Source organism: Salmo salar, chromosome ssa13, assembly GCF_905237065.1.
Source record: "Salmo salar chromosome ssa13, Ssal_v3.1, whole genome shotgun sequence".
Taxonomy (NCBI): Eukaryota; Metazoa; Chordata; class Actinopteri; order Salmoniformes; family Salmonidae; genus Salmo; species Salmo salar.
In genome coordinates, this window is record NC_059454.1 from 43761140 (window position 1) to 43777014 (window position 15875).

At 42.1% G+C, this 15875-nt stretch overlaps 1 protein-coding gene across 4 annotated transcripts; it reads right to left on the minus strand.

Moving 5' to 3' along the window:
* Positions 1–207: 207 nt before the first annotated feature.
* Positions 208–15567, minus strand: LOC106567006 (probable E3 ubiquitin-protein ligase DTX3). Of its 4 annotated transcripts, XM_014135766.2 has the most exons (6): positions 15167–15567; positions 14943–14984; positions 11642–12308; positions 8219–8432; positions 3159–3376; positions 208–2795 (listed from the first exon to the last, which is right to left on the minus strand). In XM_014135766.2, exons 2-6 carry the CDS (start codon positions 14953–14955, stop codon positions 2720–2722), a joined length of 1188 nt encoding a protein of 395 aa, XP_013991241.1. In that variant the 5' UTR covers positions 14956–14984; positions 15167–15567; the 3' UTR covers positions 208–2719. The 4 variants fall into 4 exon arrangements, with proteins under 4 accessions (XP_013991241.1, XP_013991242.1, XP_013991244.1 ...); XM_014135767.2 differs by lacking the exon at positions 14943–14984; XM_014135769.2 differs by lacking the exons at positions 14943–14984; positions 15167–15567 and adding an exon at positions 14698–14826.
* Between the last annotated feature and the right edge of the window lie 308 nt (positions 15568–15875).

The following is a 15875-nucleotide window of genomic DNA, read 5'->3' on the forward strand; positions in this document are numbered from 1 at the left end:
AAGCTAAGTTCCACTTCAATAGTTTGCGCTGCCTTGTGTGAACCAAGGCATAGGATATCTTCCTGAGGGTTGAGTTGTGTTACAACCATAAATAAATAAGTCTCGCTATAATATTGCATAATCAAAAACATGTGATCATAAATGTCAGATTTGTACTGAGGCTATTTACATAATATTAAATCAATAATAAACAATACCACCACCATAAACAGAACATAACCTTTTTTTTATTCAAGTATTAAAATGTAAACCACATAATTGTTTAACATCAACAGACTCATAAAATACAAATGAACACAATTAGAAAAGCAAATCTTTAACTTCTCACAATCAATTTGCAACACAATCCTTTTCAATATGTATTCCCCTGCCTGTACCCCAACCCCCAGTTCACTTACATAGTTTACTGCATAGAAATATTTGCATGGTAGCTTGATCTGAACTACTATTCCTGTCTCTCAAAAGATATTCGAGTTGGTCCCTAAACAAAAAAATACAAAAACAGATGGGGGGGGGAAAGTTCAAGTCCCAAATGGCACCCTATATAGTGCACTACTTTTGCTATCATAAATAGGGTGCCATTTGGGTCGTAGCAATGGATATTTCATTAATGTATGGGCCAAGTAAATTATTTCACATCATCCGACTGCAGACAAATGAATAAGAGGTTAACACAGACTGGACTATATGCATATTCTTCTCATCAAAAAGTGTTTTATTTATAAATCACACACACAGATTGATCATATGAGTGAGGCTACATTTTTGGACTACTTCGACTGTTTATAGCAGAAAGGTTACGTCAAATACACATCCGTTTCTATATTCTCAAACTGTAGAAAGGCAGAAAGCACAAAACATAATTCCTGCTGCGGCTGACCCTCCAAATAAGAATTTGATAGTCTACTAAAGAATTGCTTATTCATTAGTATCAACATGCTACATTTTCTTCAAACTTGAATAGAAGGCACGCTAACAATGAGAAATGTATCAAAACAAGGTAATTAAATAAATCACTGACAATACACCTATAAGGGACTGCAGTATTCTCCTTAACATTTTCATATTACAGGTACTTACTGTTAATTCTAGATTCTCTTAAGACAAACTTTAATTACAGCAGATAGATACCTCTTTATTTATGAGACAATCAAACATCTGGTCAGACAGGGCTGGCGTCCAAAATGGCACCCTATTCCCGACACAGTACACTACTTTTAACCAGTCCTATATAGTGCACCACTTTTGACCAGAGCCCTATGGGCCCCTATCAGCACTCGTGCACTATATAGGGAATAGAGTGCCATTTCAGACACATAGTTAATTATTTCAGAGCCCTTTTCTGTCTTTGATTTGGTTTAAGTGATTCGACATCTTGCCCTTCTCATTTGACATCATCGTGTAAATCTGGTCAGTAGAAAATGAGGACCAATGACTGACCGGACATCAAACTGAACTCAAGCAGTTCAAAAACTGGTTCCGTATTCATAAAAAGAGTCTCAGAGTACGAGTGCTGATCTAGGATCAGGGTCCCTAATTTATTCATTATGATTTAAAAAGGCCACACCGATCCTAGACCAGCACAAATAGAAAACATTCTTCCTATGGAAGTAAAAAGCGAGAAGAAATCAAAGGAGAGGAAGATTAAAATGGAAATGAAGGGCTCGAAGCAAATTGACATCAACTTATAGCTACCAGGCTATTAGCTTCAGGGCTGTTAACGACTAACACCTACCCGATTTGCTCAGAGCACTATTCCATAGACTAGTCTTCCCTGAAAAGGAAGCAGAGAACCATGATCATTCTAATGATATGCAGAGAACAACCAGCCCGCCACTGAACTGAACGACTGACTGACTGCCTTTGTCAAAGTGCCTATGAGTGCTTTAGATTGCAACGTCTTTTAGAGAAATTAAATTATTTAGTTAGAAGCTTTCTATTGAAGCAGACAGTGCTATTCTGCCTGCCACCTATCTCAGATATGGTCTTTATACAAACTGTAAGTAACAGGTTATCACAGAAAATAATTAAAGAAAAAGTAAATTATTCTACGAACGTACTGGAAAGACCACCAATAATGTGCGCTTGCAACTGGTAAATAAAGAACGTGTTCCCCAGCATGGAAATAAACATATCAGGCAAAATAGACTTATCTTTTACTTTGACTTCAAAATAATATTTAAATACTTATTACTTACCAACTTATTAAATCCCTACATTATAACTGCTCGGATGAGTTCAGAAAAAAATTCCTGCTATTGTCAACACAAGTGAAAGGTAGAGGATTGTGTCACACAGAAAATCACATTGCTCTCACTTTTATGTTTTCTTACACACAAAGTGCTGCTGGATTGAGCAGAAGATAGATACCTAACATAGGAACACAAGGGTGAAACCTAAATTCCACTTAAGACAAATTTTCACTTCCACTTAAGTCGAATGGTCTCTAATTGACATCATTGCATGATTAAATGAAAATTCAATTTAAGTAGAAGTTAGGATTTTCCACATAGAGGTCTTGGAGTGATATGAGAGTCTTCACTGGGCTGTAATCCTGTTTCTGCTGTGGAGCCAAGCCCTGTCCCCTGTCGTATTCATCCGCTGCCCTGCTGGGTCTAGGTCCAGGAGCCTGCAGCCTAGCAACCACCAGCAGCAGGACAGCTAGAGGTTCCTAGAATTCCTAGTGTTCCTAGAATGGAACATTCTGGAATCTGGACGGTCAGTCCGCAGTGATGCCTTTCTCTCGGAGTTCCTCAGTCACTCTCACCAGGTAAGTGGGGTCTGGGTAGCCAAAGCTGTCAGGGGAAATTAAATAAAAACACCATTAGCATGTCATTGACAGTTGTCATCGCAGGAACAGCTAGAGTGCCTTCTAGGAGCAAATGGCCGACAGAAATCATCATTTAACCTCTCACCACATGCTCAAAACATGGATAGCTTTCTTGTTCGGTCACATCTCATAAGACTAAAGCCATGTGATTCTGTGTGACTTGTGAGTGATCGAGTGATAGAAAGAGTTAGAGATATACATACATTTATCACTAGATGTTTGAAATTTGTTAAACATATATATTTTTTTAAAGCTACTGTCACATCTCACATCTTAGAAACACACTAAAATCTCCATTAGCCTTCAGTAAAGACAGGCGTTTCCATACCAGCGTGGTCCGCCCCATATGGAAGTTTTGTGGTGGATGTCGTTCCAGGTAATGACGTTATGCATTCCCGTAGTCATGGAGGTCCCTATAGTGAAGATGAGGCGCTGCTCAAAGGCCCGGCGGAGCAGGCCCAGGACCCGGTTCCCCTCTGGGCTGTCTGGGAGGTAAGCCATGCGGTCCGTACCCGGGTAGCTTACACCAGGGTTAGGGTGCTCCGGCTGCATGACCCAGGCATAATTCAGAGGAAAGTTTGAAAAGAACAGGAACAAAAATGAGATGTACATATACACACAGATACAATAACCACAAAAATGGTGTTAAGTGGTATAGAAATTCAATAACATTACTTCAAGCATGGCATGTTTTCATTGAAATATCCAAGCTTTTTGTTAAGACAAACATATGGGTAAGATACTAATTGAGTGCCCAGTTATGAAAGATATGTTATTTCTGGATTTTCATAGCCCCAGGAAAACTACCAAAGTGTATGAATATTCTTAAGTGAAAGGGGACCTGAAATGGACTTGAAATGATCCCACCACACCAACACGGAAAATCTTCAACCTCAGGCGGCTGAAGAAATTTGGCATGGCCCGTAAGACCCTCACAAACGTCTACAGATACACCATTGAGAGGATTTTGTCGTACCTCCTGGTACGGCAACTGCACCCCCCTCAACTGCATGTCTCTCCAGAGGGTGGTGAGGTCAGCCCAACACATCACTGGGGGCACGCTGCCTGCCCTCTAGGTCATTAACAGCACTCTGTGCCAAAGGAAGGCCAAAAAGAACATTAAGGACCTTAGCCACTTGAGCCACGGTCGGTTTACTCTGCTACCATCTAGCAGACAGAGAGGGTGCAGGTGCATCAGAGCCGGGACCAAGAGACCAGGCCATCAGACTGTTTAACAATTATCACTGGCCAGCTAACTGCCAGAAACTAAGCCCTGCATCTTGAGACTAATGCCCCATGTACAGTCCATTCGGAAAAATAATCAGACCTTTTACTTTTTCCACATTTTAAGTTACAGCCTTAACCTAAAATTGATTTTTTTTTATTTATTTTTTATTTTTTTACCTCAACCTAAACACAATGCCCCCTAATGACAAAGCAAAAGTGTCGCTGCACAGCTATTTTCAGGTCTCTCCAGAGATGTTCCATCGGGTTCAAGTCCGGGCTCTGGCTGGGCCACTCAAGGACACTCAAGAGACTTGTCCCGAAGCCACTCCTGCGTTGTCTTGGCTGTGTGCTTAGGGTCATTGTCCTGTTGGAAGGTGAACCTTCACCCCAGTAGGAGGTCCTGAGTGCTCTGGAGCAGGTTTTCATCAAGGATTTCTGGAGGAAACCTGGCACCATCCCTACGGTAAAGCATGTTGGTGGCAGCATCATGCTGTGATTTTCAGTGGCAGGGTTTGGGAGACTAGTCAGGATCGAGGGAAAGATGAATGGAGCACAGCTCTCTGTGCTCCGTTGCTGCCACCAACATGCTTTACCATAGGGATGGTGCTAGGTTTCCTCCAGACGTGAAGCTTGGCATTCAGGCCAAAGAGTTCAATCTTGGTTTCATCAGACCAGATAACCTTGTTCTCAAGGTCAGAGTCTTTAGGTGCCTTTTGGCAAACTCCAAGCAGGCTGTCATGTTCCTTTCACCGAGGAGTGGCAAGGCCTGATTAGATGAGTGCTGCAGAGATGGTTGTCCTTCTGGAAGGTTCTCCCATCTCCACAGAGAAACTCTGGAGCTCTGTCAGAGTGACCATTGGGTTCTTGGTCACCTCCCTGACCGAGGCCCTTCTCCCCCGATTGCTCAGTTTGGCCGGGCGGGCAGCTCAGGGAAGAGTCTTGGTGGTTCCAAACTTCTTCCAATTTAGAATGATGGAGGCCACTATGTTCTTTGGGACCTCCAATGCTGCAGAATTTTTTGGTACCTTTCCCCAGATGTGTGCTTCTACATTCCTGTCCCGGAGCTCTACGGACAATTCCTTTGAACTCATGGCTTGGTTTTTGCTCTGACATGCACTGTCAACTGTGGGACTTTACATAGACAGGTGTGTGCCTTTCCAAATCATATCCAATCAATTGAATTTACCACATGTGGACTGTTGTAGAAACATCAAGGATGATCAATGGAAACAGAATGCTCAATTTCAAGTCTCATAGCAAAGGGTCTGAATACTTATATAAATATATATATATATTTTTTTTTTACAGGGTCTGAATACTTTGCGAATGCACTGTATATAGAGTAATTGAACACTGGTCCCCTCATATTCTGTTTATGGGTCTTTCTATAAATAAAATGGGGCCATTGTGTGACATTGGAATCAATTTCAAAATGGTTTGGGGAAAAAATGATTTTCATGCAGTTCCACGTGCACTTAGGGGAATAAAAGTAAATGTATGCAAATTGGCTCATAACTCTAGCTATACAACAACATAGACCTAAGACTATACATCCTTTAAGCACGGTTCATATAGACAACTGGCTACAATAATTACAACTTTTCACCACCAAATGGATGAAATGTCTGATTTTCAAGCTAGGCCTATTCCAGTACTTCATTTCTGAGCTCCAAATTCAAGTAGGCTACTTCAAGCTCCTTGTAGTTTAAAACTGCAGCTCTAACATGGAAAACAAAATTGATTTGTCATGTTATTTTATTATTTCACCAGATCATATTGTCAATAAGCCCACTACGCTATGTAATTTGTTATTGTATCCAGAATAATCAATAGGAATAGCGTTGGGTGTTGTGCAATAGTCTATCCTACACAATTGCGCACAGTAGACTGTGTCCAATCCGAGGCACAAAAACAAGTGGAGAAAAAATTTGCTCATTACCTTCTCTGTTAAATCTAACGAGACCCTGCTGTAAGTCAAGCAGGCAACAACAGATAATCAACATCAATTTCTAGGGATATTCGATCCAACGTGGATTCAGGCACAACGGTCTTCACCTGCGTAATGAATGAGACAAAATATTCTGGACACTCCTCGTGAACACTTTTTTTCCAGCCCTTGGGCCGTTGTCGCGTCGCATGTGCCATCAGAACAGCTGTTCGTCACTTAACTCGCATTCGGAAAATTCCTTAGTGGATCAAGATGATGTGGGAAAATATCACGGTGTAACTAAATCAGCAGGACAAATTTGCATCCAACAAGTGCTATGCATAATTATTGAAGAACCACAGTAATTGTAATGCACTGTCAGAGCTAGTAACATAAGCATTTCGCTGCACCTGCCATCTGTGTATTCGACCAATAAACTTCGATTTGAAGGGTGGTTTGTGTAGTCTATGAAGTATTCATCTTATTTTTTTAAATGTTATATAAAACTGAATACTACTAAAGAGATAAGGTTAGCAATGCAAATGCTGTGTCAGAGACAGCAAAGCCCTGGAAGTGGACTAGAACAAAAACTTCTTACTAATCCCCATTTCTGTACATATTACAGTTGAAGTCGGAAGTTTACATACACCTCAGCCAAATACATTTAAACTCAGTTTTTCACAATTCCTGACATTTAATCCTAGTAAAAGATTCCCTGTCTTAGGTCAGTTAGGATCACCACTTTATTTTAAGAATGTGAAATGTCAGAATAATAGTAGAGAGAATGATTTATTTCAGATTTTATTTCTTTCATCACATTCCCAGTGGGTCAGAAGTTTACATACACTCAATTAGTATTTGGTAGCATTGCCTTTAAATTGTTTAACTTGGGTCAAACGTTTCGGGTTGCCTTCCACAAGCTTCCCACAATAAGTTGGGTGAATTTTGTCCAATTCCTCCTGACAGAGCTGGTGTAACTGAGTGAGGTATGTAGGCCTCCTTGCTCGCACACGCTTTTTCAGTTCTGCCCACACATTTTCTATAGGATTGAGGTCAGGGCTTTCTGATGGCCACTCCAATACCTTCACTTTGTTGTCCTTAAGCCATTTTGTCACAACTTTGGAAGTATACTTGGGGTCATTGTCCATTCGGAAGACCCATTTGTGACCAAGCTTTAACTTCCTGACTGATGTCTTGAGATGTTGCTTCAATATTTCCACATAATTCTCCTCCCTCATGATGCCATCTATTTTGTGCACCAGTCCCTCCTGCAGCAAAGCACCCCCACAGCATGATGCTGCCACCCCCGTGCTTCACGGTTGGGATGGTGTTCTTCGATTTGCAAGCATCCCCCTTTTTCCTCCAAACATAACGATGGTCATTATGGCCAAACAGTTCTATTTTGTTAAATCAGACCAGAGGACATTTCTCCATTTCTCTTTCTTTGTCCCCACGTGCAGTTGCAAACCGTAGTCTGGCTTTTTTATGGCGGTTTTGGAGCAGTGGCTTCTTCCTCGCTGAGCGGCCTTTCAGGTTATGTCGATATAGAACTAGTTTTTCTGTGGATATAGATACTTTTGTACCTGTTTCCTCCAGCATCTTCACAAGGTCCTTTGCTGTTGTTCTGGGATTGATTTGCACTTTTCACACCAAAGTACGTTCATCTTTAGGAGACAGAACGCGTCTCCTTCCTGAGAGGTATGACGGCTGCGTGGTCCCATGGTGTTTATACTTGCATACTATTGTTTGTACAGATGAACGTGGTACCTTCAGGCGTCTTGGCTGGCTCCTTTTCATTTCCCCATGATGTCAAGCGAAGAGGCACTGAGTTTGAAGGTAGGCCTTGAGATACATCCACAGGTACACCTCCAATTGACTCAAATTATGTCAATTAGCCTATCAGAAGCTTCTAAAGCCATGACATCATTTTCTGGAATTTCCCAAGCTGTTTAAAGGCACAGTCAACTTAGTGTATGTAAACTTCCAACCCACTGGAATTGTGATACAGTGAATTATAAGTGAAATCATCTGTAGTCTGTAAACAATTGTTGGAAAAATTACTTGTGTCATGCACAAAGTAGATGTCCTAACCGACTTGCCAAAACCATAGTTTGTTAACAAGAAATTTGTGGAGTGGTAGAAAAACGAGTTTTAATGACTCCAACCAAAGTGTATGTAAACTTCCGACTTCAACTGTACCTCCTTGTGGTTGTTCTCATGTCATATATACTCACCGCCTGTAGACCAGGTGTGAAGCTATAGATGATGCAGATACACCCGTAGCCCTCGTGTCCCGGCAACTCCAGATCTGGGTCCCTCTCCACCATCATAGTCCCGGAAGCCGGCTGATTCCCTATGAGCTGGCCGTACACCAGACGACACACCGGACACGCTCTCTTCACCTTGAAGGCCTGGTCCAGACATGACCGGCAGAATGCGTGGCCACACCTTGGGAGGGAGTGAGAGAATGGTTTTACTTTCAATTTTGAAAACATTACATACACTGCATGGCCTAGACTACGTGGACACCTGCTCGTCGAACATGGGCATTAACATTATGTTGGTCCCCACTTTGCTGCTATAACAGCCTCCACTCTTCTGGGAAGGCTTTTCACTACATGTTCAAACATTGCTACATGGACTTGCTTCCATTCAGCCACAAGAGCATTAGTGAGATCGGGTGATTAAGCCTGGCTCGCAGTCAGCGTTCCAATTCATCCCAAAGGTGTTTGATGGGGTTGAGGTCTGGGCTCTGTGCAGGCCAGTTAAGTTCTTCCACACTGATCCACAAACCATTTCTGTATGGACCTTGCTTTGTGCACGGGGGCATCGTCACACTGAAACTGGAAAGGACCTTCCCCAAATTGTTGCCACAAAGTTGGAAGCATAGAAATGTCTAGAATGTCATTGTATGCTGTAGCGTTAAGATTTCCCTTTACTGGAACTAAGGGACCTAGCCCGAACCATGGAAAAACAGCTCCAGACCATTATTCCTCCTCTGCCAAACTTTACAGTTGGCACTATGCATTCGGGCAGGTAGCGTTTTCCTGGCATCTGTCAAACCCAGATTCGTACATCGGACTGCCAGAAGTGAAGCGTGATTCATCACGCCAGAGAGTACGTTTCCGCAGCTCCAGAGTCCTATGGCGGGTGAGCTTTACACCACTTCAGCCGACGCTTGGCATTGCGGATTACCTTAGGCTTGTGTGCTCGGCCATGGAAACCAATTTTATAAAGCTCCAGACGAACAGTTCTTGTGCTGACGCTGCTTCCAGAGGCAGTTTGGAACTCGATAGTGAGTGTTGCAACCGAGGACAGGGGATTTTTACATGCTACGAGCTTCAGTACTCGGTGGTCCCGTTCTGTGAGCTTGTATGTCCTACCACTTCGTGGCTGAGCCATTGTTGCTTCTAGACGTTTCCACTTCACAATAGCAGCACTTACAGTTGACCGGGGCAGCTCTAGCAGGGCAGAAACTTGATGAACTGACTTTTGGAAAGGTGGCATCCTATGACGGTGCCACGTTGACAGTCACTGAGGTCTTCAGTACGGGCCATTCTACTGCCAATGTTTGTCTATGGAGATTGCATGGCTGTGTGCTCGATATTATACACCTGTCAGCAACGGGCGTGGCTGACATAGTTTACCTTTGTGCTTTATTCTTATTTTTGCACGGTCTCTATGTACACTCACAGGGCCCTACACACAATGCACACTGATACCCCAACCCACATACAAACACTCAATTAGCTCACACACAATATGCACATACATTTATACTGACTCTACACACACAATCATATATGCTGCAGCTACTCTGTTTATCATATATCCTGATGCCTAGTTACCTTACCCCTATACATATCTATCTATCGATGCAGTATGCCTGCACATTGTAAATATGGTACTGGAACTGACCCTGTATATAGTATGCTTACTTATTTTTACATAGTGTTTTATTTATTTATTATTTTACCTTTTTTAACTAGGCAAGTCAGTGTTAGGGATAGGAGTCCCGTCAACGGGACAGTTGTAAATCATGCAGCGCCGTGTGTCACGATCACAGATTTTAGAGAAACAACAAATGTCGGTACATAGAAGTGTCTTATATCGGGTGAAAGATTAAATTCTTGTTAATATAACTGCACTGTCCAATTTACAGTAGCTATTACTGCGAAAAAATGCCATGCTATTGTTTGAGAGCAACTAACAAAACACTTTTTTCACCACGATAGGTTTGTTAAATTAACCTCTGAAGGTGAAATGTGTACTTACATTTTGAAATCTTGCTTTGATTTATCATCCAAAGGGTCCCAGAGATAACATGAAGTGTCGTTTTGTTAGATAAAATCCTTTTTCATATCCTAAAAGGGTACATATAGCATGCACGATCGATTTTGTATTTCCACTCGTTCAATTTGCAAAGAAAGGAATCTGTGAAAACCTTACCCTAAACGTTGTTTCAACCAGTCAAATCACATTCGTACTTATTCCTTAGAGAGCTTAGACTGTAGCCAGACTTCACTATATCATTAGGGGTGTAGTACATCCTATAAGACACCAAATTTGTTCAGAGAGCGACGCCTTCATAGCACGCTGATGACGCCGGCGGTCTTTCACTTGATCGACTGTAACTGTGTCAAATAAGCACCAATCGGGGTCAAAGAAGGCTAGCTAGATAGTCCTGTAAAGCCCAGCTCATTGGCTATCGGGAAAACCTGTATCTGTCGCAAAATGTAGCTGCTAACCTTGTGCGACAGCAAGCCTTTTCCTTTTGGACAAAAATCATAAGAATATGGAGAGTTATGAAAACTGGGTGTTTTGCAAATGTTGAACTTATAATATGGCTACTAATACTGGAAAAGCTAAATCAAAGTCCAAGTATACAGATTTGACGATATTCTTGCAAAAAAAATTCATGTGAATGTAAATGTCTCCTTCACGATTTGCCTGGGTGACTTCACACTAAATGTCATGTAGTTCTCATACTACAAGTTATCAATTAGAAACTATGCACATAGACTGTTGCCATCTTGTGGACACCATCGGAATTACAACCAGAGTAATGGCTAGATTTGGGACCTTTCTGTTGCATTTCAAAGATGGTGGTAGAAAAAAAAGAAACGGTTGTTTTTTTCTTTGTATTTTCTTCTACCAGATCTATTATGTTATATTCTCCTACATTCAATTCCCATTTCCACAAACTTCAAAGTGTTTCCTTTCAAATTGTACCAAGAATATGTATATCCTTGCTTCAGGGCCTGAGCTACAGGCAGTTAGATTTAGGCATGCCATTTTTGGCGAAAATTGAAGAAGAAAAAAAAGGGGCTATCCCTAGGAAGTTTGAACAAATTCTTATTTACAATGACGGCCTACCCCGGCCAAATCCCGACGATGCTGGGCCAATTGTGCGCCACCCTATGGGACTCCCAATCACGGCCGGATGTGATGCAGCCTGGATTCGAACCAGGTACTGCAGTGACGCCTCTTACACTGAGATGCAGTGTCTTAGACCACTGTGCCACTCGGGGCCCTACCTTGTTATTTTTAGTATTACATTGTTATTGATTACTGCATTGTTGGGGTTAGAGCTTACAAGAAAGGCATTTCACTGTTCCTGTGCATGTGACATTAAAACTTGAAATATGTAGCTATACCTCTCCAGCGTGGTCCTCTCCACCATGTCTCCCATGCAGATGGAACATGAGGTGTGGTCATCTGCTTCACTCTGGGAGTGGCTATGAGAGGATGCCATCATACTGCAGTTGACTTCCATGTTGTCCTGCTTCCTCTGTCCTGATGCATCGTGGGACATGCAGTTCATGGAATTCATGGAGTTGGAGAGGACCACACAGGCCTCATCCTCCGCAGGCTTCCTACACCTCTGTTGCTGCCTCTGAGAGCGTCTGGGCTGGGGAGGCTGAGGTGTTAGCAGGCTCCCCTCTCCATCCCCCTCCAGGACCCCCACCCCAACACAGGGCAGCATGGACCTCTTCCACTTAGGACCCCCCTCTTGTTTGCTCATCTCTTTCCGGGCGCAGCGGCATAAGTCTATGAAGGACTTGCGCGTCTCATTGGAGATGGGTCCCCCCTCCATCATCCCGGGTCCTCCCCCAGAACGGGAGCCCTCTACGGGGCGTAGCCGCACTGCACAGCAGCCTCCCCGCTCCCCTCTGCGGATAATGCCTGCGCTGAGGCCCTGCTTGTCCTGGAAGTCTATGAGCCAGGGCCGGCCGGCGGCGGCCAAGTAGTCCCACACCGCCTGGGACACCAGAACCTCGTTGCTACCCTGCCCCGCACGCACACTCATTTCAACCGATGAAACTGCATAGGGAAACACAAGACAGAAACCATTAGACACCAGTAGAGGTCGGTAACGTTTAAGATGAGGAAGGAATATTTTAATTTTTTTTATGAGCATGGCCTTATTTCTATTATAGCATATTGGATAACTGTTCTTCATATTCCATTCATCCAGCTCAATAAAACATTGATAGGTTTAAGCTACTACATGATACTCACATTTTCCCTATACCCATCATGAGGCTGCTACAACTTAGCCTATGAATAAACGTTTACAACGTAGGTGCACAGGTCGAGAGAACATTATGAGTAATCAAGGTAACAGACTGACACATTCAATACCGCCTTGCAGACTCTTGCCTGCATCTAGCTGATCTAGGGCGTAATCATTAGTCCAACATTTGCAAACGAGAGTTTCTATTGGACAAATTCAGGTATGTTTATCGAAGTCTCGTTTTCTTCCGTTTAAGAAACGGTTTTCAACAGAATTGGCAGAATGAACACACCCCTGATCACGCAAACAGTTCACTTTCATAGCAGCCACATGCAAACATAATAATTTTGCTCATATAATTCTCTCGCATCAACGCACTCTCCTCCTCTCACCTTTTCCCTTCACTTGTGGACTTCAGTGCACAACACATCAGCTACCTGTGACCAGGCGAAAAAAACTTTCCAAGCCAAACCTTCATAACATAACCGCTACACGCAGCCTACATCATTGTCAACATATTAGCTAATCTCATAATCAACTTAGCTACTAGAACTAACGCATTAGTAAACCTGCTACAATCATGCAGTAGAGAGTACAGTCAGCAAGCAGTTTAACAGTTACACCGGCAGGCCCCGGCGGCAATAAATTAATAAAAGCAAAAGCTTACCTTGACTTGGAAGAGTTCCAATGTTGGATAGCCATACCCAGCTAGCTAACATAGCATCCCTCTCTGTTTGAGCTACGTGTTTGAGTAGGCTAAACTATCTAGCTGCATTCGCTAGCTAAGTGAGAAAAAAAATACAACAAAATATAGCTCTCCCTCTCGTTCATTTTTAAAGAAATTAATTTGTTCAAAACTGTAAAACTATTGTCTTTCACTCTCTGAGTCACATTTTATGCACGGCAATGCTAGCTGTAGCGTATGCTTTTAGAACTAGATTTAAACTCTGATCCTTTGACCGAGTAGACAACATCTGTTAATGCTGCAAGTGCTCTGATAGGTTGGAGGACGTCCTCCAGAAGTTGTCATGATTGCTGTCCAAGTCTATGGAAGGGGGTGAGAACCATGAGCTTCCTAGATTTTGTATTGAAGTCAATATACCCAGAGGAGGACGTAAACTAACTGTCCTCAGGCTACACCATGGTGCTGACCCACAGATTGCTGTTTAGGCTACTGTAGACCTTTGCAAAACAGTGTGTTTTAATAAATTATTTGGTTAATATATTTAGTATAGTTTTATCTAAAAAGTATAACTTTAATGTTTCACTATTTCAAAAAAGCCATGAAATTGACTGAGGAGGATGGTCCTCCACTTCCTCCTCTGAGGAGCCTCCTCTGTTAGACACATATTCAAGACATTAAAGGAAAATATGTCATGTAAAACTTATTAAAACTGTACTGTAAACAGGGAATTGAACCCATAATCCTGTCGTTGCACGTGCCATGCTCTACTAACTGAGCCATACAGGACCAACAATGTTTCTAATATATGTCATTCTCTCATTTCAGGCAATCCCAATATACTCTGATCTGTGTACATTTTAGAAAATCTGAGCTAAAATGTAACTGCACAGGACACACAAAGGACAGAGAGCGAGTCATACAGCCACCTCATAATCAATAGTGGTGTGTGTTTAAGGCATGTCAAGTGAAATACTGACCTTGATAGGCAACATCAGAATGAATTAACATAATTAGGGAGTTTGGCTAATCCCATATTCTGAAATGACTAATTTCAGTTCATAAAAACTTGAAATGAACACAATGTAATTGACTCCATCCTTAATCTTTACCTAAATCTGAACCATAACAGTGTAACCAATGCAGTAGGAGTTTACTAGCCTACCATGACAATAATGACAAATTAATGAGATATGAGAACACCACGACTAGACTATATATATATACACACAGTTTCCATTCGGTGCTCGAATGGACTGTTACAACAACAACAAAAAGCATGCAGCCAGGTTAAAATGTTGACTTGTGGATGTTCTTTGAACCAAAAACCGATTAAAATCACTTATTTCTGCTGGTACATCGTTGCTGCTCGGCCTACCGGTATGTCGCGTGAGGCAATGAAAGCAAGGTGTATGCACTGCGACGCAATACAGACAGAACGTTCGATATATATCGCTAGTCTTAAACCACTACAAATAACAACTATGAAACATGTCTGTTGGAGCGAGTGCTACCATTCCGCTTGAGCTCGTATGTTTGGTGTCAGTGGTCGCAGGACAAGTCAGAGCTACAACACGCTGTCTGGCAGTGTCGCGGCAGTGCTGAAATGGACGTATCAGCTGTTCTGAAATGCAAACTGAGTAAACAAAGGAAACTGAGGCTAGCTCAACCCGATCCTCTATCAACATGCTTGGTTGTGAGCAACATTTGACCTCTGGCAGTCATATGAAACAATTCAAAATATTTATTAGACAGTTACCTCGCGATCCCATATATTCCCTTCAATCGAGAAAATATCCCCCTGTTGAACATGAAGAGAAAAACTGAAGTAGTACAAATTGTGACACGTCAGATTACTAGACAAATATTCGCTGACATTCGAGTTGCGCAGCGAGGAACCCGAGGTACCTGTTCAAATTCCAAAGTGGAACGTCCATAATCATTTTACTGAATTAGAATGCGGTGTGGGGTGAACCGTCTCACCTTTTGCCGTAGCTGTCGGTTGGGGTTTAGATTACGGAACTAGCTAAAACATATATGGACATGGCCTGAAAATCGTGTGCTGCAGTGGATATGTTGACAACACGTATTTTGTAGTCAATATATACTTGATATCCATTTTAACAGATCCGTAACGTTAGCTAACGATTAATCGAGTCCCTTTCTCGATACTCGAGTTTGTCTTCCTCTTTCCACGTCCTTGAGACACAGCCTAATACAACATCAGCCCCTGCTTACATCATACACATTCTGAACTTTCACATAACCACGTTAGCTGTTTCATTATTATGACAACCGCGGACTTAAGAATATACTTATGGAAATTGTTTGTACTTTCAAGCCATGTCCAACAGTTTAATGACGAGAGACAACTGAAAGCAGGAAGTTCGTCATAGAACCCTCTGTGATTGGTTAAAAATTGTTGGCAAGGATTTGGGGAGACTCAAGCATCTTCTTGAGCAATCCAGGGCAATCTACAGACACACTTCTAAGGACAAATATGTACAGCGCATGCATTATCTTAGTGAAACGACCTATTTAACCTGTTATTTGCATATGTTAGTCCTGTGATCTCGGACATGTATACACTCATCATTTCATAGATAATTTCTGAGTACAGTGGTATAATAAAACATGTGCCCCAGCCCCATTGTTTTTTTTCCTACCACAAACATGTTGCCAGAAAATATAT